This window comes from Acanthopagrus latus, chromosome 11 (genome assembly GCF_904848185.1).
Source record: "Acanthopagrus latus isolate v.2019 chromosome 11, fAcaLat1.1, whole genome shotgun sequence".
Classification (NCBI taxonomy): Eukaryota; Metazoa; Chordata; class Actinopteri; order Spariformes; family Sparidae; genus Acanthopagrus; species Acanthopagrus latus.
Genome location: NC_051049.1, coordinates 5455731 through 5476644, shown reverse-complemented (window position 1 = coordinate 5476644; position 20914 = coordinate 5455731). Strand labels below are relative to the sequence as shown.

At 39.4% G+C, this 20914-nt stretch overlaps 1 protein-coding gene across 2 annotated transcripts in view; it reads right to left on the bottom strand.

Annotated features, from left to right (window-relative positions):
• Positions 1-20914, bottom strand: part of LOC119028226 (LIM domain containing preferred translocation partner in lipoma) — a 146961-nt gene that overhangs the window by 42879 nt on the left and 83168 nt on the right. For both annotated transcript variants that reach the window (XM_037113941.1, XM_037113940.1), the window contains one exon: positions 13207-13797. In XM_037113941.1, the coding sequence (XP_036969836.1) occupies positions 13207-13797 (591 nt within the window). The remainder of the gene's footprint in view (positions 1-13206; positions 13798-20914) is intronic.

Genomic DNA, 20914 nt, shown 5'->3' with positions numbered 1-20914 from the left:
ACAATAGAAACCATACAGCAACTATACGTGCTGGAGACATGGTTTTTCAGTTATGTCTGGCTCAATTCAGTAAATTGTTTGCCTGCACCCTGGGGATACTCAGACGCAGTTTCATTGAAGTTAGTGCTTAAATTCAGTGGTGACTGGGTTAACAGCTGCACCTATTTTCCACTGTTTCCCCCAGTATGTCGAGGCTTATAGTTTCAGGTCATCTGCCATCTGCTTTTTAATGGCAGAAATCCCATCAGCAGTAATACCCCTGAAAGTCTTCCTGATGGACCATCAAATGCCATCCACTTGACAAACAATTTTCAGAGAGTTGTTAAATGCCAGACCACTTAAAATCAAAAACAACAATAACATCTGTAAATGACCACTGTTGCATGCAACCTGATACAGCATGACAGTGAAAGGTGAGCAGACAAAGCTGAGTTTGGGAGCTGATCACTGCTCCTCTGCCACATCTATGAATAAAGCTGTGAACACCACCCACTGTGGAATTGGCATTGTGTCAGAACTGATCAAGTGAGGAGTGGAGTGGGAGGTGGGGGGTGGGCCGAGGGCTGAGGGGGCTCCGTACGTGCTCTCACCTGATGCCCTGACAGCATCGTGTCCCGCTAAGAACCAAACCTCAGGCTCTGTCTTTCCTGCTTCCACCGCATTGATAGAGAGTGAACGGGAGAGACAACTGTTCTCAGGGAATCAGATCTACGCCTTTGTTAGTGGAGGAGGAACAAAGGAGTCCCGGTGAACGGGAAGCTGGAACTATTTACATATCGTCACCTGCTACGGTACAGAACAAGAGGATCTCATAGATCTGTAGGATAAATCACGGAAGGTCAGTGATGCAACGAGTTACACATTAACGTGAAAAGAACGCAAAATTAATACGTAAATCTGTTCCTACTGCCATCTGGACCCAGACATACAGGCAGCTCACAGGCCAGAACAAAGGACTATTGACGTCAAACTGAAATTTAAATGGATTATATGTTTTCTGTTCTTATTTGGTCAAAAACTTGAAATTTGAACATGAGAAGAAAAAATTAATTCTACGCAATTACTGCTGCATGAGCCTCATATAGCATGACCGATCACGGTTGTTTCAGCCACCGCAAAGCCTTCAGCATTCAGCAATGATGCACCTACAAAATAGTGTCGGGAGGTAACATTGATACAAGATGAGTCCTGATATTAAAAAGGGTTAAATCCCACGGAAAGAATAGTTATGGTAGCTGAATGATAATGATACAATCCAAATAACCACAAGGTTGCTGATTCATTTCCAGGTGGGAGCCCTCGTTATGTGTCATACGTCTGGTGTAAATGAGTGGTAAGGTTAGCAATGTAGGCAAACTAGCTCTGACTTTCCATGTTGCAGCTATTCAGCCTAGTTTGCTAGCTTTCAATTTTTGGATGAAATTTAAACTTATCAGCAAGATGGTGCTCCCAATTGGTGAAAGTTGTCCAGTGACAGCTTAAATTCTCATGCAATTAACATTTACAACATCATAATAATATGTTCAAGCACAAAACTTCAGTGTTAGGCTACACAATCCTATGTGAGTACCACACCATGATGTTGTGTTGTTGCTAAAACTTCAGTCAACAGCTGCCATGGGAAAAGCCATCCCAGAGGCTTAAAGCTTAGACAATGTCTCCACAAATATGCCCAACATTTATTTTAACTTATTTTGAAACATGTTAAATAAGATGCAGTACAGCAGTTTGCATTTCCTTATTAGGAGACTTCAAATTTCAGTTCAACTTTTGAGGAATCACGAGCCGTGTCCCGTATTTAGGCCACTACTTTTTTTTTTTCTGCACAGTACAAAAGCAATGTGCAAAGACAATGAGATTGAGAGCCGTTGCATAAACAGCACAAACCACTGAGCTGAAAGTGATAACCAGAAGGGAAAAAAGTACAGACGCTGTAGAAAGAGCCCAATGAAAGACAACTGCTCAACAACACTAATCTGTGTCTCTAAACCTGCAGTCATCTATCAGCTGAGTGTCGCTTCTGCTTTACTTCCTGTACAAGCAACGTTGCACCTTAAACCAAAAGCAATTGTCTTACCTTTGACAATAGCTTACCGTTTCCTGCGTGATCAGCACAAACTAAAGAAAGACATAATCACTCACAGACATACAGTATTTATCCACAGATTAAATGATGATGGACTTTACAATACAAAATGCTCTTTAGTGTCAATGGAGCTGCAGCTTTAACTCAAGCTTTTAACAGAGAGGCTTTAGCCAGCTCTCAATCTGACATCGCCGCTTTTGTCTCCCATAAATAACAATGGTATTATTTGAAATGGACACAGAGCCTTTGAAAAGGAAATGGCTTATTAAAATAATGGTAATATTAACGATGACAACGGCAAATGGACGGAGCATTAGTTAGGGTTCAAGAGGGATTGAATTTTTTTTTTTCATTGGATTGGAATATCTAAAAAAAGCATTTGTTGCTGCAACACTAAACGAGTGATTATAGCAGCTTAGGCGACTCTGTTTTAGCAAAACAATGAAAGGATTGCTGGATCAGTCACACTATCCTCTCACTGAGTTGGTGTGTGTTTGCATGTGTGTGTGTTTTGAGGAGAAGGGGGGCTACAGTATGTCGTGTGTCTGGAATCAAACATATGGGTTAAACACTTAAAGATACTTTTTTTTCTGTTGTGAAACTGTGTGTATTAAGAGCCATCAGTTTATAATGGATGGCTTTATTTGATTCCATATTGCGGAGAGCCATTTTTCTCAACTGCCTTTGAAAGCCAGAGACTGTTTGTGTCACGGTGACACAGCCTCAATAGAAACCTTGGAGAGCTCCTCATTACTGCGACTCATTCGTCAGACTGACCAGACAGAGTTATATTGATGATAATACAAAGGACAGTTCTGTTTTGATCACGCTGGTGATGTCAAGATGCCGCTTTCAGCAGGAATAAGACTCCACGGGTATTACTTTAAAAAAAAAAAAAAAAGTGGCTTGTCTGAGCAAAAATAATGATTGTTGTAAAGTTGCGTTGTCATTTTTTTCTACCAGCAGTATGTTTAATTAAAGAATTTGTTAAGAGAGTGACATGTTAGCGGCTTTACGTAATTCAGTTGATGAATTTGCTGCTTGTGATGTTAAACAGGTTAGGAGTAATCTGTACTGCGTTACACATTTGAGAGGAGCCATCGCAGCGCTGCATATTAAGCTCAAGGCCACCTTCTGAAGAGGCACAGATAAAGTATACATTCTCTCCAAACAAAATAGGTCATGCTGTTTCAGCTCCAATTAAATGCTGGGAAAAAAATAACAGTCAACTGTAGAGCAGCTGTGTACAGAACAGCCGACGATAATTAAAAATTAACCAACGCCATAATTGACATTCTCCACAGCCACTCAAATCTTTGCTGTACACTGAATTCATATAAAGGGATGAATTTCAGAGTGTTCACAGACATGTAATGTATGTAGAGGGGCCTTTCAATGTTGGTAAGATTGTGCGTGTGTAAAAACTAGGTCATCTGTTCGGAACTGACACATCCCCCTGCAAACAGATATTTGAAAATCTCAGAGTGTAGAGAGGGGAGCCACGAGCAATCTGAAAAAAAAAAAAAAAAGAAAAAGAAAAAAAAAAAAACCAACACACAAAAAAGCAACAACAACAAATGACTGCACAAATTGTCGGGACAGAGATAAAACTTATTTGGCGTCTCTTTGTGCACCATTACAATCCTGTGAGAGTAGCAAACACCATATTACACAGGATGCAGGTTTCCCTGGTTTGGGTGAGAGCTCAAAGTGTTTCCCTGCTGTTTCCTCATGTGGTAGCATCGGTTCCATATTTAAATGCATGCGGTGGACATAATGAAGATTCATACAGGTTATGTTTTCAAATCGATGTATTGGCAACCTGCACTTCCCTTTTGTAATACAGTGTTGTCTGTCTCCTGTGTAATTTTGCCTCCTAAGCAAACCAAGATATGTCCTTCCCCTCTCCACCTAAACAACTACACGGTCTAACTGAATGACACCCTGAAGGATATCTCCTGACCAAACACTACCGCTAAGATGCCAGAGCCAACAATACACAAAGCCTGAGCCACTGACGGATGCTTCCTTGATGGGAAAAAATGTTTCGAAAGTGCACACGTTTCATGGATTCTGAGCCAGGGGCGGATAACGGTCCTTCTGCGGACAGAGGAGGATGTGAAGAGGGCAGAGAGGAATCTGGTTTCAGCAGCAGTCCAAAAACAAAGAAAACTTGTTTATGTGCAGAGAGGTGCTGACAGGAGACCAAGTCCACAAGAAGCCAGCAGGGGCCACTGTTTATGCGGGCGGCTCGGCTGACTGGTGTCCGACTGATCCTGGATAACTTTATACATTTATGTAGATTGCACTGGGAGGGGAGACGGCTTGGATCAGTACGTTAACACAGTCAAACAGTGCTTCTTTTTAATTAAACTGTTTAATTAATTCTTTAAATAACTCCTGCAATTTTCACACCATCACAAAAAGAGCTATAAATACTTGACCAACTGTGTTTAACACAGCTTGTACATAAACGACATTCATTTCAATAGATTTAAATTCTCATTTCATGTCAGATGATCGACTGTAAACCCCCAGTCTCATTAACTAAATACATGTAAAGGTGCAGAATAATCTCTGTACTGCAGGATACGTCTGCATGTCTTCACTACAGGCCAGCCAGCAGAGTTCGACAACAAGAAAATAAACAAACTGCTCAGACATTTTAGATTGCCGGGGCTCACTGAACTGCAATGACAGTTATCGATCCGGCCAGTTATTTACCAGCCATGCTGTTCGTCTCGTAGGGGGCCAGAGGAGAGGAGGGTGGCAGGGCCTATTATTTATGAACGGTTATGTGACAAAGACTTCTGATCTACTGAGGGTTACCTCTGACCGACTAAACTGGCCAATCAACAGACTAACTAAAAAACATAACATCAAAGACGACACAGCCTTTAATTTTTGAGTGATAACAACAAGCTCATGTTCATAAAATGACCAACTGAAGAGCTGACTTAGTCTTCATTTGATTTCAAATCAGTTCCCTTTCTAAGCTTTCATAGATAATTAGAGTTTTAGCTCCACATGCTGAAATCTTTTGGTTTGTTTTTTGTATTCAGGTTAATATTACATGGAGGGTAGCAGAACTGCATTTGCGTGTGTGAGAGATTTCGTATAAATACACCAAGAGTGAATGAAAGTCACTGTCCTGGCATTTCCAGGGAATCTTGGCTCATGATCCTTTCCTGAGAAAAATATCTTTGGATATTTTGGATATTTGGCATGTGTGCACTTGTCATACATTCCCCAAAATAACTAGATGCTCCAAGAGGAATTACTGTTGACCACATTACAGACTAAAGAACAGCATCATACAATTATAATAACCATAATTTCCAGGGAAAGTCCAGGGAAGATTTTATTATCACCAGAAAAACTTAAAGGTGTCCCATGTCATAACAATAACATAGATAAATGATTGTTGTTCATCTTGTTCATCTGAGGTTGTTCATGTCAGTGTAAGACTTTTGACAAATGGTTTCTAACAAGTTTTGTGAGCCAATGGTATAACTCGATAGTATAACGTGGTATCTGTGTTGGAATGGCTGAGTCTTACAGTACGTGTCCAGCATACTGTACTGCCCCAATGTTAGCGAGCTAACATTATGAACGGTTACAGTACGCACAAAGGACTGGACACATAGTCATAGTCAAGAAGCCTGAAATAATTGTCAGGAACATGTGTCATGAGTTACAAACAAAAACATCACACTTCAACACTACTAGTGGTCAAAAACTCCACAGCATACCTTTAAATTTCCAGCTGTTGGTTTAATTTAGCAAACACTAGATGTGGTATGTTCTGTAAATTTACTCCATGAGTTTGTCATGAATGCTGGTGAATAATTGAAAAGCTTAATTAATTAGTAATCATTTTATGAATGAAAACCTTTCTATCATGTAAATGTAGCCATAACTCACAAACCACAGAGACATTTTTGAATGTTCTGGTGACCAAAACACACTTTATCTGAAAAGTGACAATACAAGATTTACTGATTACTAAGCATATGCAAAGCATATCGTAAAAGGTCCATACATGACTGTTACTCTCTTTAACATAAAAGTCCCCAGTATTGATCACTGCTACTAAAGCCCTTGTTACCTTTAATGGGCCAAATTCATTTTCTGATTCGCTTATGGCTAAATTTGCATGTGAGATTTGTTACAGCCCTGTTTAAAGCCTGGAGGCTTGCTTGGAGCCAGCCACTGGAAGGAAGCTTTCTGATGTGTTGGCATGAGAAAACGAAACATAAGGAGATCCACTTTGCATCACTGACCTCAAGGATAAGGTCTAGTGGACTGACCTTTAGACTATGAAGCATTCAGTAACCAGAGCCCATGTGGACCACCACCAAACACCATGCCATCGAATAACATGGTTGTAGCACAACACTAATTATACACAGTAGCTTGTACATGTGCAATGCCAGAGGCATCCAACTGATCCCTGTCATACAGTCTGACCTGTACTGGAGGTGTAATGACTGCTGAGAAGAATGTATGCTGCATGGTTACAAGTTTTAAGTCAGTCAACTGATATGTGCCAGTAGATTTAATATTCCAAACTGACATGAGGAGGCAAAGTGAGAGGATTTAACTGCCTCAAGAGGCTTTTTCTGTGGTATGCAATGGGGTCTCTGCATGGACTCATATTCAAATGACGAGGAGAATATTATTTTTAACTAAGTATAAGCAGTATAATTATTACAAGGAGGCTTTGCGGTATTAGTTGTATCCACTTTATAAATGGATAATGACAAAGTGCATGAATTAAGTTACAAATACCCTGTTAGTATCCCGTCTCTAAAGCCATGCACCTCCTGGAGTCCAATTCAAACCTCTCATATTTTGAAACCTCACAAAGATCACAGCCTAGTTTAAAAACATCAACAACAGATTGTCATGCACATCCCAACTTGATGCCTGGTGCCTCTTTGAGTAAAAAACATATCTATGATAATGTGGATCGAAAATGGTGCCTTCAAGAGGGGTCATATTTTCTGTGTTTACAAGAGGAGTCAACTTGAATGACCCACTGCTGTGGTATTCACTACATGTGAAAGGGATCATTTTTAAAAAAGAGAGCGTAAGTAAAGATACATGTTGATATTCATGAAAACAATTTGAGGGTTACCTTTTAATTATTCTTTTTAATTGAGGGCCCTGGTGCTATTATGACACAACGAAATTCAGAGATCAGAGATTTTTTTTAGGTTAACCAGAAAGTTAGCATCGTCCCGGTTCCTCCCTGCTTCCCAAGACGAGGTAACCAGAGTGCAAAAATGCAAACTTAATTTAGTGTTTCATGACTCACTCCTGTGGCACTCAAAGTGCCAAGAAACACATTAATGCCTCAGCAAAATCAGAGGAGTAAAGACAGCTGGCAAGTAAACATGAATGTGAATAATGCAAGTTTAAAACAGTTCTAAATAATCAGCTTATCTATTAAAGCAACATGACGTAGAAATTGGCATTTTGTGCAATTTGTTGCCTCAAACAATTTCTGAGTGCAACACCACTGTTATAAATAAAAATCCAAGGTCTCTAACAATTTGTCTGATGTAATGTAGGTGCTAACTTCAAACAAACTAATTTCAAGTAACACAGTGCAGAATATGTCATGGGGGGCTGAGTGGCTGAGACAGAGACACCATTCACCTTATTATAAGACACTCCACCATAAATATTACATTAATATTATTTAAGGTAAACACATTAACAGTTAATATCACATACTGGGAAGTACTGGGCTATGTTATTCATTGTCTTTGTGACACACAAATTGCTTGCATGCACACACACACACAAGCCTATTTTAGTGGCGAAATTTCTCTGAAAGTTTGACTGTACGTTCAATTGGCAGAACTTGCTACACAGAGATAGAAATTCTGAGTGTGTCCTTAAAACACCTGAACATTTGAATAGCAAACAAAAAAATGTGATAACACATGAAAATGTTCTCAAAGTGAAAATTTCAGTCTTTATGTGATGCTGTGTTAACACTTAATGGTTCAGTAAAAATAGATTTCTAGAATTCCTTTGGATTCTAAGAAAGTATTTATTCCTTTTTTTCTGTAGCCGGAGGGAAATTTTGTAGATAAGACAGCAGAAAAACACAAAACTATTTTGGGAAGCTCACAGTGGAATGGTTTGATGGTGCTGTAAATTAAATCAAAATACATCAGGGGTCAGAATAAGATAGTGAATGTAAATACCAATATACTGATCTGAATCAATTTCTTTGTTTTTTGATAAGGGCTCCTTCAAAGCATCTATACAGAAATGAATAAAAGACTTTTTATCTATCAACAGATAGTTCAAAAAACTATTTTGTTTGTTTGTTGTAGGACAAAGTGTAATTTGTTTTGAGATTTGTTTCTACAGAGAGAGAAGATCACAGGACTGCAGATAACATGTCTTCATTTCATCGAAGCCCTGGGCTCTCACTTTGTAGTTACACGTGGTAACCCTGCACCAAGCAAAGAATCCTCTCTGGTAATCGACAGCAGGGCTGGTAACCCTGCACTCACTCGGCAAGCTTTTTTAAGAGCTGCTTATAATTCTTGAGTGTAGGGCGGCTGGGGTCAATCACCTGAGGGCAAAGGCATCACGTATGATGTAAACACAGCAACAGTTCAACCTGATCGCCTTTTCAGGCATAAATATAAATACCACTTGTGGACCGCTCTTTTCACTGTGTTATTCTGAAACTGCTATGTAGAATATTATGAGCTGTTGAGTTTTCACGTGGTAGAAAAATCAAAACCAATTATTATCATTATTATTACTCTTACTCATTATCAATGCCAATCCTTTGTTGGAGTCCCCCAGGAGTCTAACCCGGGTTCCCTCTCATTCCCTTTTTACATGCAACCCTTGGGGAATATCCTCCGCAAATATACAGTAATTTCTATTTCCTAAATCCTACATTATGTCTTGCATTGCTGATATAAAGAATTGCATGTCTTCAAATTTCCTGCACTTGAATGACTACGCATCAGAGAGTCTTATTATTACTGCCCCATGGTCCTAGTACTTGCATTATAAACATTCTGTCGTGTAGTCAAACTAAAAGCCTGTAATCTACCCTTAATTTTTGGTGCTCATGTAACATAAGTGGTGAAGACTTGTTCAATTTGTTTGGGCATATTGTTTTATTGGTTGGTTTTAATTACTTGAGCTATTACTTTGTCTTATTGTATATTTTTATTTTTGGATTTTATAAAGGTTTCTACTCCTCGGTGGTCAGAACCTGGTTAGAGACAAATTTCATTTTCAATCCTGTTACCTTAATGTGTAATATGTATGTTGTATTTATGTTGGCAGCAGTTAACAATTACTGTTGATTTCCTGCCACTTGTTAGAAAGTGGTCATTTCTTTTACATATGGCACCTTTAAACTGTAAGTAAAATGGATTTAATAAAGATCAGGAATTAAAAAACAGTAATGTTTACACAGTGTATTTGGACGATGTTCAAGTTCAAGTTTTGCTGACTGCATTCCTTTGGCGAGCAATTTTAGGATGCTACTAAAGGTTAATTCCAGGTCACGCACAAAGATGGTCTTTTGGACACATCCTGATGGCAGCATATGCAAATGTTGTCATGCAGGTCAAAAGGCAAAGTGGCCAGGACCAGAAGGCAGAGAAACGTCAGATATTTTAACATGTTTGACAGTTGAAACCATCATTGACCTTCAAGCGGGCTTTAACTGGCTGCAGGGATTGAGCAGTTCAAAATAATCCTCCCCTGTCAAACGTCACTCAAGCTAAGCAATAACACAAGTCATCATCCAGCTTAGCTCTCCTCCAATTTCGGGAAAGACGGAGAGACTCGTGGAAATTGGTATGTTAACCGGCAGCCATGAAATCTGTTAATTTTTGTCTACAATAGAGATCAAACACTCGTGGATTTGGGTAATTAAGCGTCCTTGGAGCCTGTTGATGTGAGAAGCTGTTTTTACACCTTCACTTTACGTGCGAGTGAGGATACGTATGGAGGATTGGGCGCTGGGTGGAGGGGGGCAAGGTGGGGTGAGGTGAGGTGGGGTGGGGGGCAGAGCAGCAAAGCTAATCAGAACAAGTCTAGATCATAGCATTTATAGCATAGCAGTTCATCTTGGACTTCTAATGACACTGACCTTCTATGAATACCCGCAATTATGAGAAATGATCTCTTGAATAAAGTCCTCAAACAAAGTCACAGACCCCCTGCTGAGAAAGTCTTGGGTATTACATAAAATCACTATTAACTCGAAATAAGTGGAGATAATTTTTGATAATTATGACAAATATGTAAATAGTTCCTTTAATTGACTATGTTTTGATTTATTTGCACGACATATTAAAAGAGGCACAACCCACTTCTTTTAAGTCGACTTAACACCATTTGTGAAATGTTATGAACGTGTCATGACATTGGGTCAGGCAGAGTGACGATCATAAAAGGCAAAGTTGACAGATTTTGCTTTCAGTCTAATCTTGCTTTTATAGTGTCTCTGGTTTATTTTGGCATCAAAATCTGCTATACTTGGCACAAATAAACAAAAAAATCTGATTAGAGCTAAGGTTTGGATACAAAAGTTTCAGGGTGGGGGGTCGGGTCAAACATGATGTGACACCACAGAGTCATTTATAGCACATCATCAAGCTAAATTTGTGCATAAGGGGCATTGAGTTTCCCTGATGTGTTTCAAAGCATTCAAATAAAGCACGGGGGGAGGGAGGCACAGAGCCCATTATCCTGCTACAGTATATCCTTGGGAAAGAGAGACAAATATACACAGCAAACGCTATATCTGTAAAATTAGTGATTTGCTTTTATCTGAAATCAAAGAGAAGCTCACAAATCTATTAAACGCCACCTTTTGTTTTTTAATAATGCATCATACTGGGACCAAAGCGAGCTTTTCAAGCAAAATGTAGACTTTTGTTCTGAACAAATATAATTAGACTTATTTTTAAGATACTCTCTGCAATGTTGAAGCTAATTTGTATTTAGTAAAATACAGTCCTTGATGAGCAATTCCCAGAGGCTGGGAGGCCCAGTTTGTATTTTGAACCAGCATAAAATCCTTGAATTAAACAAAACTCAAGGGCCTTTCACTTTCCAGAGATTGTCGACGGCTGGATACACTGAGATTAGAATAGCTGTCTCTGTGGCATTGACTACCCTGTTCTAAAGGATAGCACTATTTTGTAATTCTTCTCAGTCATGTACAGTTCTATAAAAAGGTCCTACATCTTGAATGCTATTGAACGGTTGAGGCCGGGTCTGTGACAGTCTCTTACCAATGTCAGCAAGATTAAATGTAATGCTTTTCAATCTTACTACAAATATGTTGTTTGTGTTTAGTTAAAATTTGATTCCTTTGTGTGACTGTCATGGTAAACACTGGACTAAGCGCGTTGCAATATACTGGTAGTGACAAATAACATGATATTAAAATGACATTTTGATATCATGTCGATGATATTGAGATCCTGGATATGTTTGACCATGATGATTGTGTAGTACAAATCTGACCTGAGACTTGGACACTACTGACAGAATTTAAATCTAAAACCTTGTTCAAAATTAAAGTTAAAATAACATTTATCGCCTCTGTCCACAAGGCATTGAAAGCGTCTAATTGACCATCTGCTGAAGCCTGCCCCCGTAGTTACTGTTGCTACACCTATCAAACCTTCTGTACTCTCTTTTTCTTTCTCTTCTCTTTTCAGCACAAAATTAACTTTACAAATAACGGTGACAGATTCACAACTTAAAATTCTGTGTAATTTGTACTGATACCAGACAATGGTGGCCTTCATTTTGATCTCAACAACACACCTGTGAAGTTTTGGTGGTTGCATTTTGAACACTTGTGATGCTATTGTGTTGACAAAATCTGTCCTGGACAAACACATTTAACACCTGGGGAAGAACTCAAAAGCACTCTGCGTTCGTTCCCATGCCAACAGGTATGTTCAGAATCAAATTTTTCCATGACAACATGTGTTACACACACACACACTCACACACACCCACAATTAATCGTGTTTACCTTCACATTTTTGACTTAAACTTTTCAACTTCAAAAATAAATATCACCATAAATAATACAACAATACAACAATAATCTTAGGTTAACAATGCGTGGGGAGATGTATAGACATGAATATGAGATGAGCCAAATGGAATCAAATGGTGTAAACCCCCAACAGAGATGATCTTTCAAAAATTCATAAAGGTTAAAACAACAGTTTATTCTGAGTTCAATGCACGGCCATCTGATTTTGCATAAATGTATGTGTACTGTACACACACACACACACACACACATACACCCAAATATGCATGAGAGTAAACGCCATACTGACATACACAATCTTGTTCACCCACTTGCACAACCACCCACACATTAACACACACAGATTTATTTCATTAAATAGTATATAACATGAATAAAAATATGCCAAAGACAAGGAATGACTTGACCAAACATCTGCTGACTTCCGGGGCTCATTAGATGGAGGTCAGTACTTCATCTGAGGCCACGGTTTACTAGGGAGAGCAAGGTACTGAAGCAGATTGAGGGGTTTCAAACCCTTAACTATTGTCATAGAGACTGAAAAAGCAGCAAAAATTGATTCATTTTGGATACAAGGAGCCAAAAGGAGCCTTCATCCCAGGGTGTCTGGACACAGACTTTGATACAGAGGGTCTTAAATATCCCAGAGAGGTTTAATGAAGGACTGCTCCACTTTCTTCTTCACAAGGTGGTTCAAGCATCCAATCGGGATGCCTTCCAGACTCCTCCCTATGGAGGTATTCCAGGGATATCTAAAAGGGAGAAAGCCCCAGGACAAACCTAGAACACGCTAGAGGGATTAAATACCCCAGCTGGCCCGGGAACAGTTGGGATTCTCTAGAGGTAGCTGGGAGACTAACGCTTAACTCAATGGCACCAGTCCAATGTATAAAAAGTGACAGAAAATTAAGATGAAGGTTGATGTATGGATGGATGCATGGACGTCCAGACAATTACTGTAACTTTTTAATTATGTTCACAATAACTAAAAATTATGCTGGCTGATCAAATATGTTACATGTTTGATGAAAAACATTCTTACCTTTGGTGGAACAGCTGGTCCAGAGGTGTAGGGAGACAAGCTTGGTGGTACATCTGTGATGTAGGTCTTCTTTGGGCCTGGAGGTTGGTATGCCTGGGCAGGATTTGGCTCAGGTCTCCTGGAGATTAGGTTTTGGGGTACTCCTGGATGTTGCTGTTCTTGGTACGCACCGTGAGACATCGGGGAGAAGCCCGGCTGTGGTGGTCCATATGCAAAGTCAGGACCTTTGGGCTGGGCAGGCATATACTGCACCTGTGCGGGGCTGCGAATGGGCTGCTGGCCAAAATGGGGACCACCTGGGACTTGATGCTGGGGGCCAGGCTGGGCCGACCTCACCTGGACATTGAAGGTGGGCTGGCTTGGGGTTGAGGCTGTGGCGTAGGAAGCTGGGACAGGCTGAGGAGCTGTGTGGCTTTGAGGCTTGGCTGCGGGGCTGACAGAGGAAGGAGGGATAGATGAGACTCCCCCAGGAGCCTGAGGTTTGGGCGTAGACCTCTTGGTAGCAGTCAGAGGTGGCTGGGTTGGAATGACCATACGCTTGTAACCAGTCACTGGAGCACTGGGGGTGGAGGCTGCCGAGGATCCAGAGTTCTGTAAAACAGATGAAAACATTCAATGTAATAATCATAACATTAACATGGTCACACCTAACATGTATAATTTCACCATGTTCACCATCTTACTTGGCAGTTTAGTTAGCATTAAACACAAATCACAGCTGAGGTTCACGCAAATGCCATTAAAGTTCCAAGTATTTGTGGATACACCAAAAAAGCCAGGAGGTCGCCAAGGTCACTCAAATTCACCCTGTCTGGAGCTTGGATATGTACAGTGAATTTCACAGCAATCCATCCCAAAAAACTTTAGGATCACTTAAATTATTAGGATTCATCATATGTAAACCATGAACATATTTACCAAATTTTGTGCCAGTCCACTCTGTTGATGCTGTGATATTTAACAGGAAAAGCGAAAACTATGAGCTGCTGGTGGCACTACATAAAGGGGTTTACCAAATGTAGGATGTACCCTCTGGGGATCATGACTGTGTGTAAAAAAACTTAATGGAAATCCTTTGAATACTAGTTGAGATAGTTCAAGCAGGACCAAAGTCACAGGCTGAATGATCAACCCTAAAACACATTGTAACTAGCTTTTAACAGTAACAGGACAAACTGAAAACAAAAATAAATGAAATCCTGCAGAATAGTGGAAATGAAACTGTTGTATTCAACAGCTCTTTACTGATACTGTGGTTTACGCTCAGATGATTATCCACCATGCCTCCCCAGAGTCAATTACAAGGCTACCTCGACAGCAGAGGCTCTAGACTGTCCACGACCACCCATAATCTATGGCTAATAAAGCAGGAGGGGAAGCGATAAATTCTTTGGCAGAGGACGCCATGACAGCAGATTGGCAATGGCACATGACACTTGTGCTGACTCCAGCTGTTTGGACGGGAAAGATGTTAAATCACTAAGATTTGTGGTGCTGGTGTTCCTGGGAAGAGACGGCTGCAAAGCAGGAACACAACACAGTGCTGGGATCCTCAGCATGTGAGCCACTGTGGCATTGGATGCACTGGCTACGACAAAATATAGCAGTGAATAACACACAGAATAACAACGTTTCTCTCAGATGTCAGAGGCTTCTGCCCAGAGTGTCTCTCATGTAAGTAATAATTGTTTTTCACTACCACTACATATCGGTGTCAGACGTTCAGCCAGTCTAAAAAGGGTCTATCATTAACCTTGGATGGCCTTATTAGGTTATTGCCTGAAGACAAAAATCAGAGTCAATTACTAAATTTGTAGCACTAGGGGAACAAAAATGAACACTTGTAGTCCTTAGACCCTTTGCAACTCAGTTTGATGAGATGTCTTCCAAATTGGGGCAGAGCAACAATTCCAATCGATTTCCTTTAAAAGCTGATCAAAGCCTGCTGCACAGCAATGCCCCAAATAGATGTTGTGCTGCACTGCTGCACTCCTTTAGAAATCCTCGCTTAAATTAAATAAAAGCTTGTGTGTTGAAATTCTACCAGTGGAGAAGTATACAGTAAAACGTAGAATGTGATCCCAACAATGTTCTGTGAGATAAAAAAGAATTGTAAGTTTTGGTAAAAGAGGTGCATGCATCAACTTTGTCTAAATCCCATCTAATCTAAGTCAGAGGGGAGCCCCTAAGGAACCATTAAAAGCTCCAGAAAATATTTTCTGCTCTCACTCTGATTTCTGTCTCAGTGATTAGTGCTGATGTTTATTTAAAAAGTGTGTCTGTCTGCATATGTATGGCAACATCTCCAGTATGCCCTTTAGGAAGTGAAATTACTTAATTTAAATGTTTCATGGGTTTTAAATACTCTAGATTATTAATTTATCTTGAAGGCCTTAGAACCTACAGTAGCATTTAGTTAGCAGAGCACTGGAAATGCAAATTGGCCCCCTCAAAATAATTACACTGTCATGGTACATTTTCCACAAATTACATTAAGAGAATGGATTCACCCCTTTTCTGAGGGTGATGAAACTAATCAAATGGGAACAATCTGAACCAAATTTCTGTGCAGTGGGAAGGATTTTCATATTAATTTGGCTATCGTTTTGGTTGCTCCATGCCTTTGACCTATCAGTGTTAATGAGTACAGTCTGAGATATAATCATGATTACCAATTGTGGAGAATGAGAGGTAGGACACAAACAACATGAAATGATAATGTCACTTTCTTAAGAGCAAGATACATTTGGCTGTTAAACTGCTATCACTCTGTACCTTCCACCCGTGGCCACATTCAACAGTATTTATTTTGAGCCGATTGGGTAAAAAATGGTTTGTATTGTATTGTATTGTCTGAGTTAAGATTGATGAGGCATTATTTTCTTGTAGTATAATATGAAGCCAGATTTATCTATCTTAGTTTAATGTATTATTCATGCTGGATTTTGAAGAGTTACTTTACTGCGGTGACGCTTCAACTAGAAGTGGGGCAATCTGGTGGAAATCAATATTACATTATTTCTAAGAAAATGATTCCATTATCAATGTATTACAGCAGCTTATTGCTGTAAACGTGACAACAAATACTTGTTCTTGTGACTCGATGAAAATCTTACTGCTTTGACAAGATCTTTTTCATGTTATCGAGACATATTCTCTACAGAGTGAGAGTTTCTGCTGTGGAATTATCCTGATCACCTCCAGGTGTATATCAGGATGTCAGTGGTCCAGTTTGATGTGCTGCGAGGTTTACTGGAACCACAGATTAAAAAGATCACTGAACTGCAGCTGGCAGTATGGCTAGGTAGAGAGTAGGGACACACAAGCTCACCACGCACAAATCACATAAGGAAAGGATGAGATTATTATTATTTCTTTAAATATGGAGGTTGTATTTATTTTTGGCAATTAACGCCAAAAAAGAACGGACTTGGAATGCAAAGGCCTTTACTGCTACATACCAATGCCATTTGCAATTTTTTTAAAATAACTTCATTAATTTAGCTTTTGAACACCATCTCAAAAATAAATGCACTCCATTAAAATAAGAAACATTTCTAGACATTAAATAATAAGTTGGTATGTTTTAATGACCAAAATCTTCTATGTTGACTGAGCTGCATTATGTAAAATTACATTTGAGATAATCCAAACCAAGTTCAATGCAACAACCCATTTCTCCTGTTCCACAATAGTTTGGGATCTCATTTTGTTCATAAATTGTAATTTGACATCATGATATTGTAAAACAATCCTACGATCATTTATAAAATTCCACTAAAAGTTAATAAAAGATCATTTTGAATTATTTCTCATTGCCAATTTCTGTTTAGATTAAACACAGCACTTAGCAGTTTGCAGTTTATTTTCATGCATTTTCAGTAAATGATGAGAATCCTCGTTAACATGCACATCTACAATTAGATTACATAATGAATGATTCAGTCTTCTTGTATTATCTGACCTGCCGGTGTCAGGCACAGCTTGAAATCTAAAAATCCGACCTAATATATAGCATCAGCCTGAACGCACACTGTGCAGTTGACTCTAACACCCCCTCCATACACAAACAAAACACAGGCAGTTTTAAAAAAGTTTTCCCTAACGCCTTCAGAAAAGTTAACCCTCACTCTACACTGTAATTCAGACTGACTTTGCAAACAACTTAAGTGTGAAATTTCACAGAGACTCTCAAGAAAGCCTTTTGACACATTAAAAAAGATTAGGAGAGACTATACAGGCCTTGGGGGGCTGAGTAAAACTGTTAACTTTGCATTTCAAACCACGAGGGTGGGGGGATTTTTTTTTTTTTTCAAGCAAGCTTGGGGAAAACCCCTAAAGACGGAGAAGTTCTGCATCTTTTCAGACTCATCTAAGACCCTGGATATTTTCCGCTCAACTTTTTCCCTGCTCCTTATTCATACAAAGCTCTCGACTGTCCATTTGCATCTGACTATTTCAGCACTTACAGAATGACCATGGAAGAATTCCCAGTCAACACTTGAGCATTCACTAATCTCCCCTTCGCTTTTAGTCATCTTGTCTCGGCACAATCGGGCACAATAGTCACATTTAACAATCCGTCAGCGTCAGTGCAGTCATGCAATTGAGGGTATCAATTCTCTTCCTAAAATAGTTGTAGATAAGGCAAATTAAATATGATTAAACAATGTCTCTGTGGAACGTGGCGAGACCTCTAGCTGTTTTGAGCTATCTTTCCCTTTGCAGATAAAGTGTATTATACACATTTTGGGAACTTTTCTTTCTTATATCTGCATATCTGATTCTTTTTTTTTTTGCTCCTTCAAGTGATAGTTGCACGACAACCCTCGCATTTAACAAGTGAATATTTCAGCAATGTTTTCACCCACGCTACATTAGTTAGAATAAATGTTTTATGGGTGCCCTGTATAACATTTGTCCTGAAATACTACCACTGTGCATTGTATTATCACAGCTAATTATATCACGGTCTTACACGGAGCTGCATTTGCATTCCCTCTTTTGAGAAGTGTTGGTTTTATTTAATTCATGTGAATTCTTGTGTCCTGATTTCCCTGTTATGGTTCACTGGCCAGGTGCATTTACAGGAACATTTCTCACAGCTACACCTATGTTTGATTGCTTTTTCATTCCATTTTCCATTTACAATAGTTCATATAAAAAAATAAATGGAAGGTGCGTGCTGGAAATTTGTGCACGGATGTTGAAATGTAAGAAAAATAGTTGAGGTTGTGCCCAACAAATCATTAATGACAAGGAGCATGTGACTTAAAGGAGACATATAATGCTCATTTTCAGGTTCATAATTTCATTTTGGGTTACTTCTAGAATATTTTTGCAGGCTATGATTCTTAGTTTTCTAGTCCAGTGCTTCAACTCTGAATTCCCCCTCTGTCTGAATCGCTCTGTTTTAGCTCCGTTCTCTTTAAGACGCACCCCCCTGAATACCCAGTCTGCTCTGATTGGCCAGCTCGCACATGCCTGAGCCAGCACCGCTAACAACAACAGAGCAGCTGTGATAAATACATTTTTACATGCCAAATTATTCACTAGACATGAATTGTGCAAAAGTCTGACATGCTGGCGTAGTGTGATGTCACAAAGTCTTGGAATTTAAGGTGGGACTGCTGACGAGGCGTTGAAGAGAGAAGCTCATGCTGGCCTGGACTTTGGCCTTTTTAACTTACATGCACCTAAATAAAAAAAGCTTAGTTAAAGAAAAACATGCAAAAGCATTATAGGTATCCTTTAACTGTCACTCTACAAAATTGTTGTGAAAACATCAGATCTGAGCACAGCAATGATGAGACCGTATCCATCAAATTTAGTACATGAAACAAACATATTTCATGTATGTATAATTAATCTGTTTCATTTAAAAATACACATTCTCATTCGCACATTTTCTGGAACTTCGATTAAACAGACCTCAGCCTTTCTTTGGATCCGTGTGAAATTGGACGGCTACATTTAAAAATGCACACATGAAGATACTCACGATGTACATTTAAACTTTACACATGAGAGTCAGGCTGTAAAAGAATGGAAAATCAAACGCTAACATTATCTGAGGATGTGGGACCAGTTTAGATTGAGGATCGTTGGCACTGCTGTGGAAAAAGAAAAAACCTCTTGAGGCTTTTGAAGCTGAAATAAAAAAAAGTCAACATCTCTACAAAATCAGTTACCAATTCTTTAAGTAGTTTCTCTTGATAATATCAGCTAGAATATTTGCTCAGTGGCTTCTTATGTTTGAACAGTTTACAATGTTTACATAAACGGACTAAAAGGGAGACAGAGACACAGTCCTGCTATCTGCATACTGAACGGCACATTTTAAGGCGTAACAATCGATTTGTCATTGCTCTCTGGTCGACACCACCTCAGACCTTGTTTAGTATTTCTGTACCGCAACTTCTTGTTACTTAGAAACAGATACAAAGAGACCATAAGAGATATAATGGGCAAATGCATCACTATATTTCAATCAAAATTGAAATGGTAACTATTGTACGGTTGGTGAAAACTCCCGAAAAATAATGTGATCAATAAAGTAGAGCTCATCTGTCCTGCTCTGCCATTTGGAATATCAATAGGTTGAACGGCACTTATAGACAGCTCGCAAAATGTTTCACAAAAACAGGAGGAAATAAGTATACAGTATGTTTCTGCAACATTTTGTCAATTTTGTCTTTTCGCCGTGTCTGTTATGTATTATACAGAGATCACAGACACAAATTAATAGCAGGGAGAGATGTGAAAAGGCAGAATGGAGGCAGCCACATGCAGCACATGACATGCACTCTCTGTTTTACTCTGTTCTACCACCAAGACAACCCGAAGACAATGTAGATGAACATTAGGTCCATGTTTCAAAATTCACAGTTATGTAATCCCCTAAAAAAAAAAAAAAAAAAAAAAATCTGGGTTTCAGAGAAAAAAAAAAATGTAATATTTCTAGTATGATGTAACAACATCATATAAAGTAGGGCGTATTACTCACTGATGCAACTAAAAAATCATTTTCTGGGCTACTGTGTGAAAAAAGAAAAGTCACCGAGAGTCACCGATCGTGGCACTTCTGCAGGCTATCTTTACAGAAGAGGGAAATGTGTGTTTTGCAGCTCTCACGCAGCAGAAACTAATTGTTTCATTCACCTCCTGCAGTACTACAGGCCAGTCTCGCACCACATACATGCCTGACTCATCCCTGTAATGAGGTTTTTCATGAACTTGTGACCCCGTCCTGCTTCATGAGGTGAAATACTGCACAGTTGCAAATGTCCATCACTTACACTATGTCGATGTCATCAATCCCAGAGACGGGCAACTGTAACTGTTCTCTCAGAAGCTGTGTGTGTCTGTGTGTGTGTACTGTAAGCTTGTGCATGTTATTGGGAAGAGGGATAATGTGCAATGACAGCAGTTGATGGTAAGCCTTTTAGCATTGTTGCTAGGACTTCATGATGTAAAGAGGCAGGATACATTGACTGTCACAGCTTCTTGGCTCAAACTAAATTTGTCATTGGTTCACCCTGTTAATAAAAGACAAAGGGGTGATACTATGCAGTTTATTTGACTAACAAACATTGACGGAACACATTGAGCGCCCGAAGGCGTGCTCCTCTCTCCACAGTTGGCTGCCCCTGTCAAAACTCAGAACCTGCTGCCAGATTGACCTTAAGGTCAATGGGAGCCACTGGCG